Genomic DNA, 24,305 nt, shown 5'->3' with positions numbered 1-24,305 from the left:
CCCCTCCTCCCACTGACCACACCCAGTGACCACTGACCCCTCCCTGAGTGACCACTGACCACTGACCCTTCCATGAGTGACCACTGACCCCTGACCCCTCCATGAGTGACCACTGACCCCTGACCCCACCTCCACTGACCACACCCACTGACCAAACCCCTCCATGAGTGACCACTGACCCCTCCCACAGTGACCACTGACCACTGACCCCCTTCCTGAGTGACCACTGACCACACCCACTGACCTCTGACCACACCCACTGACCCCCTGACCCCTCCATGAGTGACCACTGACCCCTGACCCCACCTCCACTGACCACACCCAGTGACCACTGACCCCTCCTCCCACTGACCACACCCAGTGACCAAACCCCTCCATGAGTGACCACTGACCCCTCCCAGAGTGACCACTGACCACTGACCCCTTCCTGAGTGACCACTGACCCTTCCCCGAGTGACCACTGGCCCCTCTATGAGTGACCACTGACCACACCCAGTGACCACTGACCACACCCAGTGACCACTGACCCCTTCCATGAGTGACCACTGACCCCTCCTCCCACTGACCCCTGATCCCTCCCTGACTGACCACTGACCACACCCACTTAAGCCACGCCCCCCTAAGGGTCTCTTTACCGCCCCCCAGTGGCCGCAAACCCTTTGCACCCCTTCATGAGTGACCACTGACCACTGACCCCTCACCCCTGCCCCACCTCTGGGCGTGGCCTGCGCTCGGGGGGCGGGGCCGTGCACGCGCAGGTGGTCGCTGACGTAGGCGGCCAAACCCCTCCATGAGTGACCACTGACCCCTGACCCCTCCTCCCACTGACCACACCCAGTGACCAAACCCCTCCATGAGTGACCACTGACCCCTCCGAGTGACCACTGACCACACCCACTGACCTCTGACCCCTCCATGAGTGACCACTGACCCCTCCTCCCACTGACCCTTCCTAGAGTGACCACTGACCATTGACCCCTCCCTGAGTGACCACTGACCACTGACCCCTCCCTGAGTGACCATTGACCACACCCACTGACCATTGACCCCCCCCGAGTGACCACTGACCCCTCCCTGAGTGACCACTGACCACTGAGCCCTGCCTGAGTGACCACTGACCACTGACCCCTCTATGAGTGACCACTGACCCCCCCGCCCACTGACCACTGACCACACCCACTGACCCCTGACCCCTCCATGAGTGACCACTGACCACGCCCACTGACCACTGACCCCTCCCTGAGTGACCACTGACCACGCCCACTGACCACTGACCCCTCCCTGAGTGACCACTGACCACTGACCACACCCACTGACCACTGACCCCTCCATGAGTGACCACTGACCACTGACCACACCCACTGACCACTGACCACACCCACTGACCACTGACCCTTCCATGAGTGACCACTGACCCCTCCTCCCACTGACCACACCCACTTAAGCCACGCCCACTGAGGGTCTCTTTACCTCCCCCCAGTGGCCACAAACCCCCATTTTCCCCTCCCACACTGACCACACCCACTGACCATTGACCCCTTCCATGAGTGACCACTGACCACACCCACTTAAGCCACGCCCCATTGACAATCTCTCTACCGCCCCCCAGTGGCCGCAAACCCTTTCCACCCCTTCATGAGTGACCCCTGACCCCTCCTCCAACAGACCACGCCCACTGCCCCCTGACTCCCCTCCCCCTGCCCCACCTCTGGGCGTGGCCTGCGCTCGGGGGGCGGGGCCGTGCACGCGCAGGTGGTCGCTGACGTAGGCGGCCAAACCCCTCCATGAGTGACCAATGACCCCTGACCCCTCCTCCCACTGACCACACCCAGTGACCAAACCCCTCCGTGAGTGACCACTGACCCCTCCGAGTGACCACTGACCACACCCACTGACCTCTGACCCCTCCATGAGTGACCACTGACCCCTCCTCCCACTGACCCTTCCTAGAGTGACCACTGACCATTGACCCCTCCCTGAGTGACCACTGACCACTGACCCCTCCCTGAGTGACCATTGACCACACCCACTGACCATTGACCCCCCCCTGAGTGACCACTGACCCCTCCCTGAGTGACCACTGACCACTGAGCCCTGCCTGAGTGACCACTGACCACTGACCCCTCTATGAGTGACCACTGACCCCCCCGCCCACTGACCACTGACCACACCCACTGACCCCTGACCCCTCCATGAGTGACCACTGACCCCTGACCCCACCTCCACTGACCACACCCAGTGACCACTGACCCCTCCTCCCACTGACCACACCCAGTGACCAAACCCCTCCATGAGTGACCACTGACCCCTCCCAGAGTGACCACTGACCACTGACCCCTCCCTGAGTGACCACTGACCCCTCTATGAGTGACCACTGACCCCTCCTCCCACTGACCCCTCCCCCGCTGACTCCCCTGCCCCCTGCCCCACCTCTGGGCGTGGCCTGCGCTCGGGGGGCGGGGCCGTGCACGCGCAGGTGGTCGCTGACGTAGGCGGCGCTCAGCAGCTTCCCGCAGACGTGGCACGGCACCTTGTCCTCGTGGCGCACGGCGTGAGCGCGCAGCCGGTCCCGCGTGGCGAACGCCGCCTCGCACGTCTGCGGGGACCAGGGGGTCACTCCAGGGGTCAGTCAGGGGGTCAAGGGGTCAGTCAGGGGTCATTGGAGTGGTCAAGGGGTCACTCAGGGTCATTTGAGTGGTCAAGGGGTCAGTCAGGTGGTCAAGGGGTCAGTCAGGTGGTCAAGGGGTCAGGCGAGGGGTCAAGGGGTCAGTCAGGTGGTCAAGGGGTCAGTCAGGGGTCATTGGGTGGTCAAGGGGTCAGTCAGGGGTGGTTTGGGTGGTCAAAAAGTCATTCTGGGGTGTTTGGGGTCATTGGAGTGGTCAATGGGTCACTCAGGTGTCATTTGAGTGGTCAAGGAGTCACTCAGGCAGTCAAGGGGTCACTCAGGGGTTGTTCAAGTGGTCAAGGGGTCACTCAGGTGGTCAAGGGGTCACTCAGGGGTTGTTCAAGTGGTCAAGGGGTCACTCAGGGGTCATTAGAGTGGTCAAGGGGTCACTCAGGTGGACAAGGGATCAGTCAGGAGTGGTTTGAGTGGTCAAGGAGTCACTCAGGGGTGGTTTGAGTGGTCAAAGGGTCATTCAGGTGGTCAAGGGGTCACTCAGGGGTCATTCAAGTGGTTGAGGGGTCAGTCAGGGGGTCAAAGGGTCACTCAGGTGGTCAAGGGGTCACTCAGGGGTGGTTTGGGTGGTCAAAGGGGTCAGGAGTCATTTGGATGGTCAAGGGGTCAGTCAGGGTTGTTTGAGTGGTCAAGGGGTCATTCAGATGGTTGAGGGGTCAGTCAGGGGTGGTTTGGGTGGTCAAAGGCTCACTCAGGTGGTCAAGGGGTCAGTCAGGGGTCACTCAGGTGGTCAAGGGGTCAGTCAGGGGTCATTGGGTGGTCAAGGGGTCAGTCAGGGGTCATTCAAGTGGTCGAGGGGTCATTCAGGTGGACAAGGGGTCAGTCAGGGGTGGTTTGGGTGGTCAAGGGGTCACTCAGGGGTCATTTGAGTGGTTGACGGGTCACTCAGGTGGTCAAGGGGTCACTCGGGGGTCATTGGAGTGGTCAAGGGGTCAGTCAGGGGTGGTTTGGGTGGTCAAGGGGTCAGTCAGGGGTGGTTGGAGTGGTCAAGGGGTCATTGGAGTGGTCAAGGGTCACTCAGGGGTCATTTGAGTCGTTGAGGGGTCAGTCAGGGGGTCAAAGGGTCACTCAGGTGGTCAAGGGGTCACTCAGGGGTGGTTTGAGTGGTTGAGGGGTCACTCAGACGGTCAGACGGTCAAGGGGTCAGTCAGGGGTCATTGGAGTGGTCGAGGGTCACTCGGGGGTGGTTTGGGGGTAAAAACGTCACTCGGGTGTCATTCAAGTGGTCAAGGGGTCACTCAGGGGTCATTGGAGTGGTCGAGAGGTCAGCCAGGTGGTCAAGGGGTCAGTCAGGGGTCATTGGAGTGCTCAAGGGGTCAGTCAGAGGTCATCTGAGTGGTCAAGGGGTCACTCAGGTGGTCAAGGGGTCAGTCAGGGGTTGTTCAAGTGGTCAAGGGGTCACTCAGGTGGTCAAGGGGTCATTCAGATGGTCAAGGGGTCAGTCAGGGGTGGTTTGGGCGGTCAAAGGGGTCAGGGGTCATCTGAGTGGTCAAGGGGTCAGTCGGGGTTGTTTGAGTGGTCAAGGGGTCATTGGAGTGGTCAAGGGGTCACTCAGGGGTGGTTTGGGGGGTCAAAACGTCACTCAGGGGTCGTTCGAGTGGTCAAGGGGTCAGGGGTCATTGGAGTGGTCAAGGGGTCACTCAGGCGGTCAAGGGGTCACTCAGGGGTGGTTTGGGGGGTCAAAGGGTCATTCTGGGGTGTTTGGGGTCATTCAAGTGGTCAAGGGGTCACTCAGGGGTGGTTTGAGTGGTCAAGGGGTCACTCAGGTGGTCAAGGGGTCACTCAGGGGTGGTTTGGGCGGTCAAAGGGTCATTCTGGGGTGTTTGGGGTCAGTCGAGTGGTCAAGGGGTCAGTCAGGGGTCATTGGAGTGGTCAAGGGGTCACTCAGGGGTTGTTTGGGGTCACTCAGGTTGTCGAGGGGTCAGTTGGTGGGTGTGGTCAGTGGGCGTGGTCAGCAATCAGTGGGTGTGGTCAGTTGGTGGGTGTGGTCAATGGGTGTGGTCAGCAGTCAGTGGGTGTGGTCAGTGGGCATGGTCAGCCGTCAGTGGGTGTGGTCAGACAATGGGTGTGGTCAGTCAGTGGGCGTGGTCAGTGGGCGTGGCCTCACCTGGCACTTGAATGGCCGCTCGGTGGAGTGAACCTGCCGGACGTGGCTGTTGAGGTGGTCCGGCCTGCGGAGTGACCAGAGGTGACCATCGGTGACCAATGGTGACCAGCAGTGACCAATGGTGGCCATCGGTGACCACCAGTGACCACCAGTGACTAATGGTGACCAATGGTGACCAACGGTGACCACCAGTGACCAATGGTGACCAGCAGTGACCAATGGTGACCATCAGTGACCACCGGTGACCAATGGTGACCATCAGTGACCATCATTGACCATCAGTGACCATCAGTGACCACGGTGACCATCAGTGACCAATGGTGACCAACGGTGACCAGCAGTGACCAATGGTGACCATCATTGACCAATGGTGACCACCAGTGACCATCGGTGACCATCGGTGACCAATGGTGACCATCATTGACCAATGGTGACCAGTGGTGACCATCAGGGACCGTCAGTGACCAATGGTGGCCACCAGTGACCAATGGTGACCAATGGTGACCACCAGTGACCACCGGTGACCATGAGTGACCAACGGTGACCATCAGTGACCACCAGTGACCAATGGTGACCAATGGTGACCATTGGTGTGGCTGGTCACTGACCAGTGCCACCAGTGACCAGGACGATGTCCCGAAGCCCCACCAGTCCCACCATGACCCCAATGGCCCCAACGGCCACCGTGACCCAAGGATGACCCCAAACCCTCCATGACGCAATGACCACCATGACCCAAGGATGACCCCAAACCCCACCATGACCACCATGGACCCTCCATGACCCAATGACCACCATGACCCAACAGTGACCCCAAACCCTCCATGACCCCATGACCATGGTTACCCAACAACCCAATGATGACCCCAAAACCCACAACCATGACCCAATGACCACCAGGACCCAACCATGACCCAAAACCCCACCATGACCCCATGACCACCATGACCCAATGATGACCCCAAGGCCCACCAATGCCACCATGACCAACGACCACCATGACCCAATGAGCACCATGACCCAACCATGACGCAATGACCACCATGACCCAACCACGACCCCAAACCCCACCATGACCAATGACCACCATGATCCCAAAACCACCACAACACAACGATGACCTCATGACCCCACCACAACCAAGACCCACCACGACCGTACCATGACCCCAAACCCCACCATGACCAAGACCCAAAAATGACCCCAAACCCCACCATACCCGAACGATGACCCCAAACCCCACCACAACCAATGACCACCATAACCCAATGACCACCACGACCCAACAATGACCCCAAACCCCACCATGACCAATGACCACCATGACCCCAAAACCACCAAGACCCAACCATGACCCCAAACCCATCATGACAAACACCCACCATGACCCAATGATGACCCCAAACCCCACTACGACCCCAAAACCCACCACAACCCAACAATGACCCCAAACCCCACCATGACCCAGCAACCCAATGATGACCCCAAACCCCACCATGACCAACGACCACCATGACCCAACGACCACCATAACCCAACCATGACCCCAAACGCCACCATGACCAATGACCACCATGACCCCAAAACCACCAAGACCCAATGATGACCCCAAACCCCAACATTACCAATGACCACCATGACCCAATGATGACCCCAAACCCCACCATGACCAACACCCAACAATGACCCAACGACCACCACGACCCAATGATGACCTCAAACCCCACCATGACCAACACCCACCATGACCCAATGACCACCACACCCCAACAATGACCCCAAACCCCATCATGACCAACACCCACCATGACACAATGACCACCATGACCCAACAATGACCCCAAACCCCACCACGACCAATGACCACCATGACCCAATGACCACAATGACCCAACAATGACCCCAAACCCCACCATGACCAATGACCACCATGACCACAACCACCATGACCCAACAATGACCCCAAACCCCACCATGACCCAATGACACCCACCATGACCCAACCATGACCCAATGACCACCATGACCCCAAACCGCACCATGACCAATGACCACCATGACCCAACAATGACCCCAAACCCCATCATGACCAACACCCACCATGACACAATGACCACCACACCCCAACAATGACCCCAAACCCCACCACGACCCCGACCCCCCGCCGCCACCGCCGCCGCGCCGCACCTGGAGAAGCTCTTCCCGCAGTGCCCGCAGGCGTAGGGCTTGTGCACGTGGCCCTGGTGGGAGCGGACGTGCGAGGCCATCCTGTCCTTGCGCTTGAAGCGCTGCTGGCACACGGGGCACTGGAAGGGCCTCTCGTCCGTGTGCGACAGCCGGTGCCGTTTCAGGTGGTACACGTCCCGGAACGCCTTCCCGCACGTGTCGCACGCGTGGCTCTTCCTCGCCGCCGTCGCCGCCGCCGTCGCCGTCCTCTTCGTCGCCGCGGCGGCGGCCATGTTGGCGCTGTCACCTCCCGCCCCTTCCTCGTCTTCCGCGGCCTGAGGGGCGTCCAGGAGGTCCTGGGGGAGGGGCAGGAGGGTGGGGGAGGGGCGGGGGGGCGCGCTTGGCGGCGCCGGGGACGCCGTGGGTGGCCTGGTGGCGCCGCAGGTTGTAGCCGTTCTTGAACTCCTTGGCGCACAGGCCGCACACGTAGGGGGCGCCCTTGCCCTTCCGGGACGACGGAGGCGGGGTCGGCGATGACGTCACCGGTGACGTCATGGCCGGGGAGGTGATGGCGGCGGTTTCGGGTTTGAGGGGGGAGGGGTCGATGGTGGGAGGGGGGGGGAGGGGGAGGGGGGGGAGGAGGGGGAGGGTCGGGGGTGGGGGGGGGGAGGGGGGGAGGGGCAGGAGATCGACGGGGAGGGGGGAGGGGGAGGGGGGAGGGGGGAGGGGCGGCGGCGGCCTGGGGAGAGAGAGCAGAACAAAAAAACCGGATTGGAGCGGCAGGAACCGGATTGGAGGGGCAGGAACCGGATTGGAGAGGGGGCTCCGGCCGGTCCGAACCGGTTTATACTGGTCCAAAGCGGTCGGAACCGGTCGGAACCGGTTCAAACCGGTCGGAACCGGTCGGAACCGGTTCAAACCGGTCGGAACCGGTTCCGACCGGTATGAACCGGTTCCGACCGGTTCCGACCGGTTTGAACCGGTTCCGACCAGTTTGAACCGGTTCCGACCGGTTCCGACCGGTTTGAACCGGTTCCGACCAGTTTGAACCGGTTCCGACCGGTTCCGACCGGTTCCGACCGGTTTGAACCGGTTCCGACCGGTTCCGACCGGTTCGAACCAGTTCCGACCAGTTTGAACCGGTTCCGACCGGTTCCGACCGGTTTGAACCGGTTCCGACCGGTTCCGACCGGTTTGAACCGGTTCCGACCGGTTCCGACCGGTTTGAACCGGTTCCGACCGGTTCCGACCGGTTTGGACCGGTTCCGACCGGTTCCGACCAGTTCCGACCAGTTCCGACCGGTTTGAACCGGTTCCGACCGGTTTGAACCGGTTCCGACCGGTTCCGACCAGTTTGAACCGGTTCCGACCGGTTTGAACCGGTTCCGACCGGTTCCGACCGGTTCGAACCAGTTCCGACCAGTTTGAACCGGTTCCGACCGGTTTGAACCGGTTCCGACCGGTATGAACCGGTTCCGACCGGTTCCGACCGGTTTGAACCGGTTCCGACCGGTTCCGACCGGTTCGAACCGGTTCCGACCGGTTCCGACCGGTTCCGACCGGTTTGAACCGGTTCCGACCGGTTCCGACCAGTTCCGACCGGTTCGAACCGGTTCCGACCGGTTTGAACCGGTTCCGACCGGTTCCGACCAGTTTGAACCGGTTCCGACCGGTTCCGACCGGTTCCGACCGGTTTGAACCGGTTCCGACCGGTTCCGACCGGTTCCGACCGGTTCCGACCGGTTCCGACCGGTTTGAACCGGTTCCGACCGGTTCCGACCGGTTCCGACTGGTTTGAACCGGTTCCGACCGGTTCCGACCAGTTTGAACCGGTTCCGACCGGTTCCGACCGGTTCCGACCGGTTCCGACCGGTCCGAACCGGTTCCAACCGGTTCCGACTGGTTTGGACCAGTATAAACCAGTTTTTACTGCTATGCACCAGTTTGGACCAGTATGGAGTGGTACAAACCATTATGGACCCGTTTAGACCAGTAAGAATCACTATGGACCAGTATAAACCAGTCCAGGTCAGTACAGACCGGTAAAACCAGTACCAGAGCAGTGACACCAGTACGGACCAGTATAAACCAGTAACGGGAGCCACAGCAGCGTCCCCATCCCTCCCAGTGCTCCCAGTGCTCCCAGTGCAAAGCCAAGTGTCCCCAGTGCCACCACTGCTACCAGTGCCAGCTCCCAGTGCTCCCAGTTACACCAGTACCGGCACCCTCATCCCTCCCAGTGCTCCCAGTACAGAGTGACACTGGTTTCCCCATCCCTCCCAGTGCTCCCAGTAACACCAGTAACAGCTCCCAGTTACACCAGTGCTCCCAGTGCTCCCAGTGCCAGCTCCCAGTGCTCCCAGTACAGAGTGACACCGGTGTCCCCATCACCCCCAGTGCTCCCAGTGCTCCCAGTGTTCCCAGTACCACCAGTAACAGCGCCCAGTGCTACCAGTGCCACCAGTACAGAGCGACACCGCTGTCCCCATCATCCCCAGTGCTCCCAGTTACACCAGTAACAGCTCCCAGTGCTCCCAGTATGGAGCAACAATAGTGTCCCCATCACCCCCAGTGCTCCCAGTGCCACCAGGAACAGCTCCCAGTTACACCAGTGCCACCAGTACAAACCCACACCGGTGTCCCCATCACGCCCAGTGCTCCCAGTAACACCAGTAACAGCTCCCAGTGCTCCCAGTACGAACCCACACCAGTGTCCCCATCATCCCCATCCCTCCCAGTGCTCCCAGTGCTCCCAGTACCAGCATCCTCATCCCTCCCAGTGCTCCCAGTATGGAGCGACAAAAGTGTCCCCATCACGCCCAGTGCTCCCAGTGCTCCCAGTACCGGCATCCCCATCACTCCCAGTGCTCCCAGTATGGAGCGACACCGCTGTCCCTATCACCCCCAGTAACACCAGTAACAGCTCCCAGTGCTCCCAGTACGAACCCACACCAGTGTCCCCATCATCCCCATCACTCCCAGTTACAGCTCCCAGTGTTCCCAGTACCACCAGTAACAGCGCCCAGTGCTACCAGTACCACCAGTACAGAGCGACACCGCTGTCCCCATCACGCCCAGTGCTCCCAGTTACACCAGTAACAGCTCCCAGTGCTCCCAGTATGGAGCGACAGAAGTGTCCCCATCCCTCCCAGTTCTCCCAGTATGGAGCAACACCACTGTCCCCATCCCTCCCAGTGCTCCCAGTATGGAGCAACACCACTGTCCCCATCCCTCCCAGTGCTCCCAGTACCGGCATCCTCATCCCTCCCAGTGCTCCCAGTATGGAGCGACACCGCTGTCCCCATCACCCCCAGTGCTCCCAGTACGAACCCACACCAGTGTCCCCATCATCCCCAGTGCTCCCAGTGCTCCCAGTACCGCCACCCTCATCCCTCCCAGTGCTCCCAGTGCTCCCAGTCCAGCCCCACCCCGCTGTCCCCACCCCCCCATGCCACCCCCACCCCTCCCAGTCCCTCCCAGTCCCTCCCAGTCCCCCCAGTCCGAGCCTCCCTCCCCCCCCATCCCCCCCCCCAAAACAGCCCCACCCCCCTCCCCCCCCTCCCCCTCCGGCGCTCCCAGTCCGATCCCCCCCCTCCCCCACCCACCCCTCCCCCCCCCCCCCAGCAGAGCCGCCCCTCCCCCCACCTGGAAGATGAAGCTGCTCCAGTTCGCGGGGTCCATCTCGCGACAGTCGCGACCGAATCGCGACCGAATCGCGGCCGGGGAGGAGGAGGAGGAGGAGGAGGAGGGGGAGGGGGAGGGGGTGGGGGTGGGGGAGGGGTGGGGGGATCGGGTGGGGGGAGGGGCGGGGGGCTCTGAGGGAGGGGGGGAGGGAGAGCGGCGTGAGGGGAGAGGTGGGCGGGGCTTCGCTGAGGGAGGGGCGTGGTCACCAGCGAGGCGTTGATTGGACGCGGCGCGCCCGCGGAGGGCGATGATTGGGCGGGGCGATGTTAGCCACGCCCCTTTTTCCCCTCAGGGAAAGCCACGCCCACCGCGGGTTTCCCGCCCTGCCGCCGCTCCCGCGCGCCACAAAATGGAGGCGGCCGCGCGCCCCCCGCGCCCCCTCAGGAAAGGAAGGCGCTGATTGGTCAGGACACGCCCACCAGGAGGGGGGAAACCAATCAGGAGGAAGCGCGGCGGAGGCGCCATGTTGGGAGAGCGTTGTCATGGCAACCGCGCTGATTGGTTGACCGGGGGAACAAAGCCCCGCCCCCTCATCAATAAAGCCACGCCCTGTTGATTAATTGGTTATTAATTAATTATTAAAGGAGCGCCTGCGGTGTTGTGGCCACGCCCTGCCCGTGGCTCCGCCCCTGTCACGCCAGGCCACGCCCACTGCCGGCGTTTTCCCGCCATTTTTCCTCCCCTCAGGAGCCGCCGCCATTTTGAGCCCCCCCCGACCCCTCCCGCAACGGCGCCGAAATCGCTCGAAATTCACCCAAAAATTCAACCAAAATTCACCAAAAATTCCCCCAAATCCCAAAAATCTTCACCGGGATCCCTCAAAAAGGGTATTGATCCCAAAAATTCCCCCTTCGTGAGCCTAAAATTGGCTTTTCTCCCCCCAAACCCGCTTTTTTATACCCTTAAATCCACATTTTTACCTCAAAAATCCACTTTTTTGTCCCAAAATCTTCATTTTTTACCCCAAAATCCACATTTCCCCACGAGATCTGATTTTCTCCCCCTAAATCTTTTCTTTTTGTGCCTTAAATTCGCATTTTGTTCCCTCAAATCCCCCTTTTCTCCCAAAAAAATTCACCTTTTTTCCTCAAAAATTCAAATTTTTCCCCAAATCCGCCTTTTTCTCAAAAACAATCCCCTTTTTTTCTTCCAAAAATCCCTTTTTCCTCACAAAATCCCTCTAAAATCCGCATTTTGACACCTAAAATCAATTTTTCCCCAAAAATCCGACTTTTTTTCCTCAAAAATTCAATTTTTTCCTCAAAATCCATTCCCCCCCAATAAAATCCCATTTTTCTCCATATTTTCACCATTTACCCCAAAAAAATCCTGATTTTCCCCCCAAAATCCCTCCAAAATCCACCTTTTTTTCCCCAAAAAAATTCCCATTTTTCACCCCAAATCCATCCTTTTTTCCCCATTTTTTCTATAAAATTCAAACTTGGAAAAAAATTTGGGAATTTTGGGGGCAATATTTGGGATTTTGGAGGTTTTAATGGATTTTTTTGGTATTTTTTGAAGGAAATTCCAGGATTTTTTTTGGAATTTGGGGGAATTTTAGGGCTGTGGGCGGAGCCTCACAGAAGCCCCACCCATTCCCATATATGGTCATATTCGGTGTGGTTTTAATGCATTTTTTTGTTTGTTTTTAAGAGAATTTTGGTTGGAAATTTCAGCATTTTGGGGAAATTTTGGGATTCCCACAAAGGGGCGGAGCCTCCACCAAAGCCCCGCCCACAGCCCCGCCCACCCCACATTTTTAGCTCAATTCTGGGTGGTTTTAATGGGATTTTTTTTATTTTTGGGGTAGAAATTCCGGGATTTTGGGGGGGAATTTTGGGGAATTCAAACCAAGGGGCGGAGCCTCCACCAAAGCCCCGCCCACAACCCCACCCACCCCACAATTTTAGCTCAATTTTGGGTGTTTTTAATGGGATTTTTTTTATTTTTGGGGTAGAAATTCCGGGATTTTTGGGGGGAATCTGGGGAATTCAGGCCCAGGGGCGGAGCCTGCGCCCAAGCTCCGCCCACAGGAGCTGCCGCTCGCGCCTGGCCCCGCCCAGGGCCCCGCGGTTCTCGGCCGCTCTCCGTGCCAGGTACGGGATCGTCACCTCGGGGGGACCCAGAGCCACCGATTTGTACACGGGGAGCCCCCCCAGGCCTGCAGGACACAGCTGGGGTCACTCAGGGGTCAGGGGTCACTCGGGGGTCAGGGGTCACTCAGGGTGAGATTGAGGGGATTTTGAGGGATTTTTTTAGGGATTTTTTGGGGGTCACTGGGGGTCACTTGGGGGTCACTTAGGGTCACTCAGGGGTCACTTGGGGTCACTCGGGTCACCAGGGGTCACTCAGGGGTCACCAGAGGTCACCCAGGGGTCACCAGAGGTCACTCATTGGTCACTCTTTGGTCACTCAGGGTCACCCATTGGTGTCACTTTGGTCCCTCTGTGTCACTCATTGGTCACTCCATGGTCACTCTCTGGTCCCTCAGGGTCACTCTGGTCACTCATGGTCACTCTGTGGTCACTTTGGTCCCTTTGGTCCCATTGGTCCCTCTCTGGTCCCTCTGTGTCATTCATTGGTCACTTTGGTCACTCATTGGTCCCTCTCTGGTCACTCTCTGGTCACTCTGTGGTCACTCAGGGTCACCCATTGGTGTCACTTTGGTCCCTCTGTGTCACTCATTGGTCACTCAGGGTCCCCCATTGGTCCCTTTGGTCCCTCTGTGTCACTCATTGGTCACTCTGTGGTCACTCCATGGTCACTCAGGGTCCCCCATTGGTGTCCCTTTGGTCCCTCTGTGTCACCCATTGGTCACTCTGTGGTCACTCCATGGTCACTCAGGGTCCCCCACTGGTCACCCATTGGTCACCCATTGGTCACCCATTGGTCCCTCTGTGTCACTCATTGGTCACTCCATGGTCACTCAGGGTCACCCATTGGTCCCTCTCTGGTCCCTCTCTGTCACCCATTGGTCCCATTGGTCCCTTTGGTCCCTCTGTGTAACTCATTGGTCACTCATTGGTCACTCCATGGTCACTCCACGGTCCCTCTCTGGTCACCCATTGGTGTCACTTTGGTCACTCATTGGTCACTCATTGGTCACCCATTGGTCATCCATTGGTCCCTCTCTGGTCCCTCTGTGTCACTCATTGGTCACTCATTGGTCACTCAGGGTCACCCATTGGTCACTCATTGCTCACTCCATGGTCACTCATTGGTCACTCATTGGTCACTCATTGCTCACTCATTGGTCACTCATTGGTCACTCATTGCTCACTCATTGGTCACTCATTGGTCACTTTGGTCCCTTTCGTCACCCTTTGGTCACTTTGGTCACTCATTGGTCACTCAGGGTCCCCCATTGGTCACTCATTGGTCACTCTCTGGTCACTCTCTGGTCACTCCATGGTCACCCATTGGTCCCTTCGGTCCCTCTGTGTCACTCATTGGTCTCTCTGGTCCCTCTGTGTCACTCATTGGTCACTCATTGGTCACTCTGTGGTCACCCATTGGTCACCCATTGGTCACCCATTGGTCACTCAGGGTCACTCATTGGTCCCTCTCTGGTCCCTCTCTGGTCACTCATTGGTCACTCTCTGGTCACTCTTTGGTCACTCATTGGTCACTCAGGGTCGCCCATTGGTCACTCTGTGGTCACTCCATGGTCACTCTCTGGTCCCTCTCTGGTCCCTCTGTGGTCACTCTGTGGTCACTCCATGGTCACCCATTGGTCACTCATTGGTCACCCATTGGTCACCCATTGGTCACTCCATGGTCACTCATTGGTCACCCATTGGTCACTCCATGGTCACTCATTGGTCACCCATTGGTCACTCAATGGTCACCCATTAGTCACCCATTGGTGTCCCTTTGGTCCCATTGGTGTCACTCACCCAGGGCCAGGCTCAGGTTCTCCCCCATCCCCTGCAGTTGCCCAAAGCAAACGGAGCCGGGTGGGACCCGGGACAGCCTGGGGGGGAAAATTTGGGGTCAAATCCAGCGATTTTGGGGCTTTTCCGAAATTCACCCCCAAATTACACCAAAATCAACCCAAAAATTCACCCGAAATTAAGAAAATTTAATTAAAATTTAACTCTAAATTAAGCAAAATTTAACCGCAAAATTAAGATGAAATTAGGCTAAAATTAACAAAATTTAATTAAAATTTAACTTTAAATTAAGCAAAAGTTAACCCCCAAATTAATTAAAAATTGGGCAAAAATTAACCCAATTTTAATCAAAAATTAACCAAAATTTTTGGTAACAAATGAACCCCAAATTAATAAAAATTATTAAAAATTTATAAAAATTAATAAAAATTTATAAAAATTAATAAAAAATTAATCAGAAATTAACAAAAAAATTACTCAAAATTCACCCAAAATTATAACAGAAATTAACCCAAAATTAACCAAAAATTAACAGCAAATTAGCCAAAATTAATAATTACCCCAAAATTACCCCAGAATTCAGAAAAATTCACCAAAAATCACCAGAAAATTAGAAAAAAATTAGAAAAAATTTACAAAAATTTCACAAAAAATTCACAAAAAAATTCAGAAAAATCACCAAAAAATCACCAAAAAATCCCCAAATATCCCTAAAAATCCTCCTAAAATTCCCATAGAAATCACTCAAAAAATCACCAAAAAATCCCTAAAAATACAAAAAAAAAAAAATTAAAGGAAAAAATCCAAAAAAATTTAAGAAAAAAATCACAAAAAATTATGAAAAAAATCACAAAAAATTGCAAAAATCACCAAAAAGATTCCCAAAAAATAATGAAAAACTCATTAAAAATTCACCAAAAATCACAAAAAAATCACCAAAAGATGCCCAAATATCCCTAAAAAATCCTCCTAAAATTCCCATAGAAATCACCAAAAAATCGCCAAAAATTACAAAAAAATACCAAAAAAAATTACAAAAAACCCCAAAAATTAATGAAAAAAAATCACAAAAAATTAAAGAAAAAATCACAAAAAATTAAGAAAAATAAATCACAAAAAATTTACCAAAAAATCACAAAAAAATTACAAAAATCACCAAAAAAATTCACAAAATATTAATGAAAAACTCATTAAAAATTCCCAAAAAATCGCTAAAAAATCACCCAAAAATTCCCAAAAAATTCCAAAAAAATTCCCAAAAATTCAAAAAAAAATCCTGATAAAAATATCCATAAATCCTGATAAAAATGGCCCCAAATTCACCATTTTTGGCCCCATTCTCACCCCCTGAGAGCAGCCAGGGCCGAGTCCTCGTTGTGCGTGGCCACCATGAGCGAGAGGCGCGAGCGCGGCCGGGCCAGGGCGGACAGGAGGAGCCTCAGGCAGCGATGGTAGCTGGGAGAGACCCAAAATCCCAGGAAATGAACCCAAAATTCAGCAAAAATCAGCACAAAATTCAGCCAGAAATCCCCCCAAAATTCAGCCCAAAATCCCCCCAAAAATCGCACAGAAATCGGCACAAAATCACAGGAAATGAACCCAAAATTCAGCAGAAATCAGCACAAAATTCAGCCCAAAATCCCCCCAAAATTCGCCCAGAAATCAGCACAAAATCACAGGAAATTAACCCAAAATTCAGCAAAAATCAGCACAAAATTCAGCCCAAAATCCCCCCAAAATTCGCCCAGAAATCAGCACAAAATCACAGGAAATAAACCCAAATTTCAGCAAAAATCAGCACAAAATTCAGCCAAAAATCCACCCAAAAAATCAGCCCAAAATCAGCACAAAATCGCAGGAAATTAACCCAAAATTCAGCAGAAATTCAGCCTAAAATTCACCCAGAAATCAGCAGAAAATCACAGGAAATGAACCCAAAATAGCGGCAAAAATCGGCACAAAATTCACCCAGAAATCGGCACAAAAATCACAGGAAATGAACCCAAAATTTACCCAGAAATCGGCACAAAAATCACAGGAAATGAACCCAAAATTCACCCAGAAATCGGCACAAAATCACAGGAAATGAACCCAAAATTCAGCAGAAATTCACCCCAAAATTCACCCAGAAATCGGCAGAAAATCACAAGAAATGAACCCAAAATTCAGCAGAAATTCACCCCAAAATTCACCCAGAAATAAGCAGAAAATTCACCCAGAAATCGGCAGAAAATCACTGGAATTGAACCCAAAATTCAGCCCAAAATCAGCAAAAAATTCACCCAGAAATCAGCACAAAATCACAGGAAATGAACCCAAAATTCAGCAGAAATTCACCCAAAAAATCAGCCAGAAATCAGCACAAAAATCACAGGAAATGAACCCAAAATTCACCCAGAAATTGACCCCAAAATTCACCCAGAAATCAGCACAAAATCACAGGTAATGAACCCAAAATTCAGCAAAAATTCACCCCAAAATTCGCCCAGAAATCAGCACAAAATCACAGGTAATGAACCCAAAATTCAGCCAAAAATTCACCCAGAAATCAGCACAAAATCACAGCAAATGAACCCAAAATTCACTGAGAAATCGGCACAAAAATCACAGGAAATGAACCCAAGATTCTGGCAAAAATCGGCACAAAATTCACCCAGAAATCAGCACAAAATCACAGGAAATCAACCCAAAAATCACAAAAAAATTCACCCAGAAATCGGCACAAAATCACAGGAAATGAACCCAAAATTCAGCAGAAATTCACCCCAAAATTCGCCCAGAAATCGGCACAAAATCACAGGAAATGAACCCAAAATTCAGCCCAAAATCAACACAAAATTCACCCAGAAATAAGCAGAAAATTCACCCAGAAATCGGCACAAAAATCACAGGAAATGAACTCAAAAATCAGCACAAAATTCACCCAGAAATCAGCACAAAATCACAGGAAATGAACTCAAAAATCAGCACAAAATTCACCCAGAAATCAGCACAAAATCACAGGAAATGAACCCAAAATTCAGCAGAAATTCACCCCAAAATTCACCCAGAAATTGGCAGAAAATCACAGGAAATGAACCCAAAATTCACCCAGAAATCAGCACAAAAATCACCCAGAAATCAGCACAAAATCACAGGAAATGAACCCAAAATGAACCAAAAATTACCAAAAAATTCACCCAGAAATCAGCACAAAATCACAGGAAATGAACCCAAAATTCAGCATAAAATTCACCCAGAAATCGGGACAAAATCAGAGGAAATGAACCCAAAATTCAGCCCAGAAATCAGGACAAAATCACAGGAAATAAACCCAAAATTCACCCAGAAATCAGCACACAAAATCACAGGAAATTAACCCAAAAATCAGCCAGAAATCCCCCCAAAATTCACCCAGAAATCAGCAGAAAATCACAGGAAATGAACCCAAAATTCAGCCAAAAATTCACCCAGAAATTGGCAGAAAATCACAGGAAATGAACCCAAAATTCACCCAGAAATCAGCACAAAAATCACCCAGAAATCAGCACAAAATCACAGGAAATGAACCCAAAATGAACCCAAAAATCACCAAAAAATTCACCCAGAAATCAGCACAAAATCACAGGAAATGAACCCAACATTCAGCCAAAAATTGCCCCAAAATTCACCCAGAAATCAGCACAAAATCACAGGAAATGAACCCAAAAATCACAAAAAAATTCACCCAGAAATCAGCAGAAAATCACAGGAAATGAACCCAAAATTCAGCAGAAATTCACCCCAAAATTCACCCAGAAATCGGCAGAAAATCACAGGAAATGAACCCAAAATTCACCCAGAAATCAGCACAAAATCACAGGAAATGAACCCAAAATTCACCCCAAAATTCCCCTCAAATTGCACCAAAAATTCCCCCCGAGGGGCCGCCCCTCCCCCACCTGGCCGAGGTCTCCTCAGGTGTGTCCCAGGTGGGGGAGGGGCAGCCCCGGGCCCGGGCCCGCCCCTGCTCCTGGGCCAGGTAAGCCCCGCGCACCAACTTCACCCCGCAGCTGAGGCCGGCCCCGCCCACCTGGGCCAGGTGAGCGCCCAGGGCGGCCTCGGTGTCCTGGGGAGGGGACGGAGGGGGGACAGGTGAGCTCAGGTGGGACTAAAATACCCCCAGGTGTGCCCAGGTACTCCCCAGGTGGGACCCAGGTACCCCAAAATGTGCCCAGGTGTGCCCAGGTACCCCCCAGGTGTGCCCAGGTGAGCGCCCAGGGCGGCCTCAGTGTCCTGGGGAGGGGACAGGGGGGGACAGGTGAGCCCAGGTGCCCCAAAATGTGCCCAGATACCACTCAGGTGTGCCCAGGTGTGACTCAGGTGCCCCAAAATGTGCCCAGATACCACTCAGGTGTGCCCAGGTGTGACTCAGGTGCCCCAAAATTTGCCCAGGTGTGCCCAGGTACCCCAAAATGTGCCCAGGTGTGTCTCAGGTGAGCCCAGGTACCGCCCAGGTGAGCACCCCCATGTGCCCAGGTACCCCAAAATGAGGCTCAGGTACCCCCCCCCAGCTGCCCCCAGGTGGGACTAAAATACCCCCAGGTACCCCCTAGGTGTGCCCAGCTGGGACTAAAATACCCCCAGGTGTGCCCAGGTGCACCCAGGTGTGCCCAGGTGTCCCAAAATGTGGCTCAGGTGTGCCCCAGGTACGCCCAGGTGTGCCCCAGGTACGCCCAGGTGAGCCCCCACATGTGCCCAGGTACCCCCCCAGCTGCCCCCAGGCATGGCCAGGTGCCCCCAGGTACCCCCTAGGTGTGCCCAGGTGCGACTAAAATACCCCCAGGTGTGCCCAGGTGTGCCCAGGTGTGCCCAGGTACCCCCTAAGTGTGCCCAGGTGAGTCTCAGGTGTGCCCAGGTGTGACCCAGGCACCCCAAAATGTGGCTCGGGTGTGACTCAGCTGCCCTCAGGTGTCCCCAGATGTGCCCAGGTGTGCCCAGATGTGCCACTCACCCTCAGGTAGGCCTGCCAGGTGTGCCAGACACGGGCTCGGGGCCCCTCCCGGTTGTGCCTCCACATCAGCCCCCAGGTGAGGCAGGTGAGGGCGGGGTTCAGGTGAGACATCTCAGCATCAACCAACACCTGAACGTCACGGGACACCGCAGCCTGGGGGGGACAGGTGTGCCCAGGTGTGCCCTGGTGTGCCCCAGGTGTGCCCAGGTGTACCCAGGTGTCCCAAAATGAGGCTCAGGAACCCCCCAGGCATGCCCAGGTGTGGTTCAGGTAACCTCAGGTGGGCCTCAGATGTTCTTAGGTCTGCCCCAGGTGTGCCCAGGTACCCCAAAATGAGGCTCAGGAACTCCCCAGGTGTGCCCAGGTGTGCCCAGGTACCCCAAAATGAGGCTAAGGAACTCCCCAGGTGTGCCCAGGTGTGCCCAGGTACCCCAAAATGAGGCTAAGGAACCCCCCAGGTGTGTCCCAGGTGAGTTCAGGTGTGTCTCAGGTGTCCCCAAGTGTGTTCCATGTACCTCCACGTGTGTCCCAGGTACCCCCAGGTGTGCCCAGGTGTCCTTGTCACATTTTTCCCACCATTTCCAGGTGTCCCAGGTGTCCCCAAGTGTGTCCCCAAATGTGTCCCAGGTGTCCCCAGGTGTCCTTGTCCCACTTTCCCCACCATTTCCAGGTGTCCCCAGGTGTCCCCAGGTGCCCCTGACCCGCCCTTGCCCACCTGGCCGAGCTCAGGTCACTCCCCTTAGCCCCTCCCACCTCCCCTGAGCCCCTCCCCCCTCACCTGAGCCCCGCCCCCTTCACCTGAGCCCCTCCCCCTCACCTGTGCCACCCTCTCCAGTCTCCTCAGGCCCCTCCCCAGGTGCTCGTTCTCAGCCGGGCTGAGCCAGGTGAGCTCTGGCACCTGCTGGGAGGGGGCGTGGCCCAGAAAAAGGGGCGTGGTCAATAAAAAAAGATGCGTGGTTCTGGTAAAAGGGGGCGTGGTTTGAATAAAAAGGGGCGTGGTCAATAGCGGAGGGGTTACCTGGCCACCCAACATGGCCGCCACCTCTTCTGGGTTAAGCCCCGCCCCTTCCGGCTCAGCCAATCGGAGCGAGATTTTCTCCTGGGGGGGGGTGGTCAGAGGGGGGGGCTCAGCTGAGGGGCCTCAGTGCCCCATAGAGGCCTCAATGCCCCATAGAGGCCTCACCTGCCCCATAGAGGCCTCACCTACCCCATAGAGGCCTCAGTGCCCCATAGAGGCCTCAATGCCCCATAGATCCCAATCCTCTCCCATAGAGGCCTTAGGAACTCCCCAGGTGTGCCCAGCCTCCATAGAGGCCTCAGTGCCCCATAGAGGCCTCAGTGCCCCATAGAGGCCTCAGTGCCCCATAGATCCCAATCCTCTCCCATAGAGGCCTCAATGCCCCATAGATCCCAATCCTCCCCCATAGAGGCCTCAGTGCCCCACAGAGGCCTCAGTGCCCCATAGAGGCCTCACCTGCCCCATAGAGGCCTCAGTGCCCCATAGATCCCAATCCTGCCCCATAGAGGCCTCAGTGCCCCATAGATCCCAATCCTGCCCTATAGAGGCCTCAGTGCCCCATAGAGGCCTCAGTGCCCCATAGATCTCAATCCTGCCCTATAGAGGCCTCAATGCCCCATAGAGGCCTCAGTGCCCCATAGATCCCAATCCTGCCCTATAGAGGCCTCAGTGCCCCATAGAGGCCTCAGTGCCCCACAGAGGCCTCAGTGCCACATAGATCCTAATCCTGCCCCATAGAGGCCTCAGTGCCCTACAGAGGCCTCAGTGCCCCATAGAGGCCTCAATGCCCCATAGATCCCAATCCTCTCCCATAGAGGCCTCAGTGCTCCACAGAGGCCTCAGTGCCCCATAGGGGCCTCAGTGCCACATAGATCCTAATACTGCCCCATAGAGGCCTCAGTGCCCTACAGAGGCCTCAGTGCCCCAGAGAGGCCTCAGTGCCCCATAGAGGCCTCAATGCCCCATAGATCCCAATCCTCTCCCATAGAGGCCTCAGTGCCCCATAGATCCCAATCCTGCCCCAAAGATCCCCCCTGCCCCATTGACCCCACACATCCCCCTGCCCCATAGATTCCACAGATCCCCACCCCACAGATCCTGCCCCACAGACCCTGCCCCATAGATCCCACCCCACAGATCCCCCATAGACCCCACAAATGCCCCCATAGACCCCACAGACCCCACCCCACAGATCCCCCCTGCCCCACAGCTCCCCCGTGCCCCACTCACGCAGAGCCGCTGGCTCAGCAGCGCCGTCACCTTGAGCTGCATGGCGGGCTCGGGGCCCGAGGCGGCCGCCAGCCCCACACACTGCAGGGCTGCCCCACAGTTCTGCTCAAACCAGGCCTCGCTGCCCCACACGGGACCCCAAAAACATCAGTGACCCCTAAAGGGACCCTAAAAGCCCATCAGTGACCCCAAAACCCCATCAGTGACCCCAGAACTGCCCCATAAGTAACCCCAAAGTGACCGTAAAACCCCATCAGTGACCCCAGAACTGACCCATAAGTGACCCCCATACCCTATAAGTGACCCACAAGTGACTCCAGACCCACAAGAATCCCATAAGTGACCCCAGGACTCCATAAATGGCCCACAAGTGACCCTAAAACTCCATTAGTGACCCACAAGTGATCCCCAAAACCCCTTAGTGACACACAAGTGACCCATAAGTGACCCTAAAACCCCATTAGTAACACCAGAACTGATCCATAAGTGACCCCCATACCCCATAAGTGACTCACAGGTGACCCCAGGACACCATTAGTAGCCCTAAAACCCCATAAATGACCCTAAAACCCCACAAGTGACCCCAACTCACCCCTCTCCATCAGGTCCCTCACCCTCGATGGGCAGGGCCAGCAATGGCCGCAGGCCACGAGCCCGGAGCCGCTGGCCCAGCTCCTGCACGGCCGCCGGGCTCCGGCCGACTGCAAACTGTCCCCAAAGGGACACAGAGAGAAGGGCCCGCCATAGACGGGCACCCAGAACCCGGCGGGACGCCCGCAGGAACTGTGGGGAATGGAGGGAGGTTGGGGTGGGATGGGGAGAAAATGGAGGGGGAGCGTGAGGGGAGAAAATGGAGGGCGAGCGTGAGGGGAGGGAAAGGGCGGGAAAGTGTGAGGGGAGAAAATGGAGGACAGGTGTGAGGGGGAAATGGTGGGGGAGTGTGAGGGGAGAAAATGGAGGACAGGTGTGAGGGGGAAATGGTGGGGGAGTGTGAGGGGAGGGAAAGGGTAGGAAAGTGTGAGGGGGGAAATGGTGGGGGAGTGTGAGGGGGAAAAAGGGCAGGAAAGTGTGAGGGGAGAAAATGGAGGACAGGTGTGAGGGGGAAATGGTGGGGGAGTGTGAGGGGAAAAAGGGCAGGAAAGTGTGAGGGGAGAAAATGGTCGCCGAGTGTGAGGGGGAAAATGAAGGGAAAGTGTGAGGGGAGAAAAGGGCAGAAAAGTGTGAGGGGAGAAAATGGTGGGGGAGTGTGAGGGGAGAAAATGGAGGGAGAGTGTGAGGGGAGGGAAAGGGTGGGAAAGTGTGAGGGGAGAAAATGGAGGGGAAGTGTGAGGGGAAGGAAATGGAGGGAGAACGTGAGAGGAGAAAAGGGCAAGAAAGTGTGAGGGGAGAAAATGGTCGCGGAGTGTGAGGGGGAAAATGAAGGGAAAGTGTGAAGGGAGGAAATGGTGGGGGAGTGTGAGGGGAGAAAATGGAGGGAGAGTGTGAGGGGAGGGAAAGGGCAGGAAAGGGTGAGGGGAGAAAATGGTGGAGGAGTGTGAGGGAAGAAAATGGAGGGCGAGTGTGAGGGGAGAAATGAAGGGAAGATGCAGGGTGAGGAAATGGTGGGAAAGTGTGAGGAGAGGAAATGAAGGGAGAGTGTGAGGGGAGAAAATGGTGGGAGAATATGAGAGGAGGAAATGGAGGGGGAGTGTGAGGGGAGAAAATGGTGGGGGAGTGTGAGGGAAAAAAAGAGAAGAAAAGGGGGAGTGTGAGGGAAAAGTGTGAGGGGAGGAAATGGCGGGAAAATGTGAGGGAAGAAAATGATGGGAAACAGTGAGGGGACGGGGAAGAAAGAAAGCCCTGAAGGGACAAAAAGGCCTGATCCCTGAGGGAAGAAAATGAGGGGAGCCATGAGGGAACAGGACAAAAGGGATTCCCTGCTTTCCCCTCACAACTGCTCCTGAAGGACATAGCCCAGGACCCGCCATGACTGTCAGGAGCAGGGGTGAATTTTGGGGTTCACTTATGGGGTTTGGGAGCAGGTTATGGGGCAGGGACTAGGGATGGGTGTGGATATTTAGGAGTCACTTATAGGGCTGGGAAAGGGTTGGGGGGTAATTTGTGGAATTTGGGGGGCTCCTATGGGGCAAGGGAGGGATTTGGAGGTCACTTCTGGGGCAGTTTGTGAGGGCAGAAAATGGTGGGAAGCCCTGAAGGTGCCTCTGTGTGGTTATGGGGGAGGGTCTCTATGGGTCAGGGGTCTCTCTATGGGTCAGGGGTCCCTAATTGGGGTAGGGGGGGGTCCCCATTTTTGGGGAGGGGGTCTCACCACCTCGGGGTCCTGCTGCAGCCGGGGGTGGGAGCAGAGGGCGAACACCAGCAGGCCCCGGAGCAGCTCCCACCATCCCAGGACCGCCAGGGCCCGGCCCTCCCTCACCATCACTTCCACCTGCAGCTGCAATGGCGACCCCTCCCTACCTTCTGAGCCCTCCTGCCCCATAGATCCCCCCATAGACCCCTCCTTCCCCACGGATTTACTCCCAGACTTCTCCTGCCCCATAGATCTTCTCTGCTCCATG

At 55.6% G+C, this 24,305-nt stretch overlaps 2 protein-coding genes across 2 annotated transcripts; both read right to left on the bottom strand.

Moving 5' to 3' along the window:
- Positions 1–697: 697 nt before the first annotated feature.
- LOC139586211 (myc-associated zinc finger protein-like) lies at positions 698–7,586 on the bottom strand. The gene is given in 5 exon segments (XM_071419443.1): positions 698–765; positions 2,380–2,596; positions 4,785–4,848; positions 6,972–7,369; positions 7,371–7,586. Coding segments are annotated over 5 exon segments (882 nt in total). The 5' UTR covers positions 7,506–7,586.
- A 6,741-nt stretch (positions 7,587–14,327) lies between these two features.
- Positions 14,328–24,226, bottom strand: LOC139586210 (hydroxyproline dehydrogenase-like). The gene is made up of 9 exons (XM_071419442.1): positions 24,056–24,226; positions 22,340–22,530; positions 21,748–21,868; positions 20,518–20,598; positions 20,317–20,397; positions 19,500–19,652; positions 18,448–18,614; positions 15,872–16,075; positions 14,328–14,607 (listed from the first exon to the last, which is right to left on the bottom strand). The coding sequence occupies exons 1-9, from the start codon at positions 24,224–24,226 to the stop codon at positions 14,523–14,525; spliced, it is 1,254 nt and encodes a 417-aa protein (XP_071275543.1). The 3' UTR covers positions 14,328–14,522.
- Between the last annotated feature and the right edge of the window lie 79 nt (positions 24,227–24,305).

Source organism: Agelaius tricolor, unplaced genomic scaffold (assembly GCF_023055355.1).
Source record: "Agelaius tricolor isolate 1412-34295 unplaced genomic scaffold, bAgeTri1.0.p SCAF_107, whole genome shotgun sequence".
Lineage (NCBI taxonomy): Eukaryota > Metazoa > Chordata > Aves > Passeriformes > Icteridae > Agelaius > Agelaius tricolor.
Note: the sequence above shows the minus strand (reverse complement) of the source record. Positions and strands in the feature narration are given on the sequence as shown.

Bases quoted from the DNA above. Each gene is read 5' to 3' on its own strand.
- LOC139586210 (XM_071419442.1), bottom strand. From the start codon at position 24,226: ATGGGGCAGGAGGGCTCAGAAGGTAGGGAGGGGTCGCCATTGCAGCTG. The intron at 20,599-21,747 runs GTGAGTGGGGCA...ACCCCCCCCCAG, and splicing joins TGCTGAGCCAGCGGCTCTGC to GAGAAAATCTCGCTCCGATT. The intron at 14,608-15,871 runs GTGAGAATGGGG...TTTCCCCCCCAG, and splicing joins GCCCTGGCTGCTCTCAGGGG to GCTGTCCCGGGTCCCACCCG.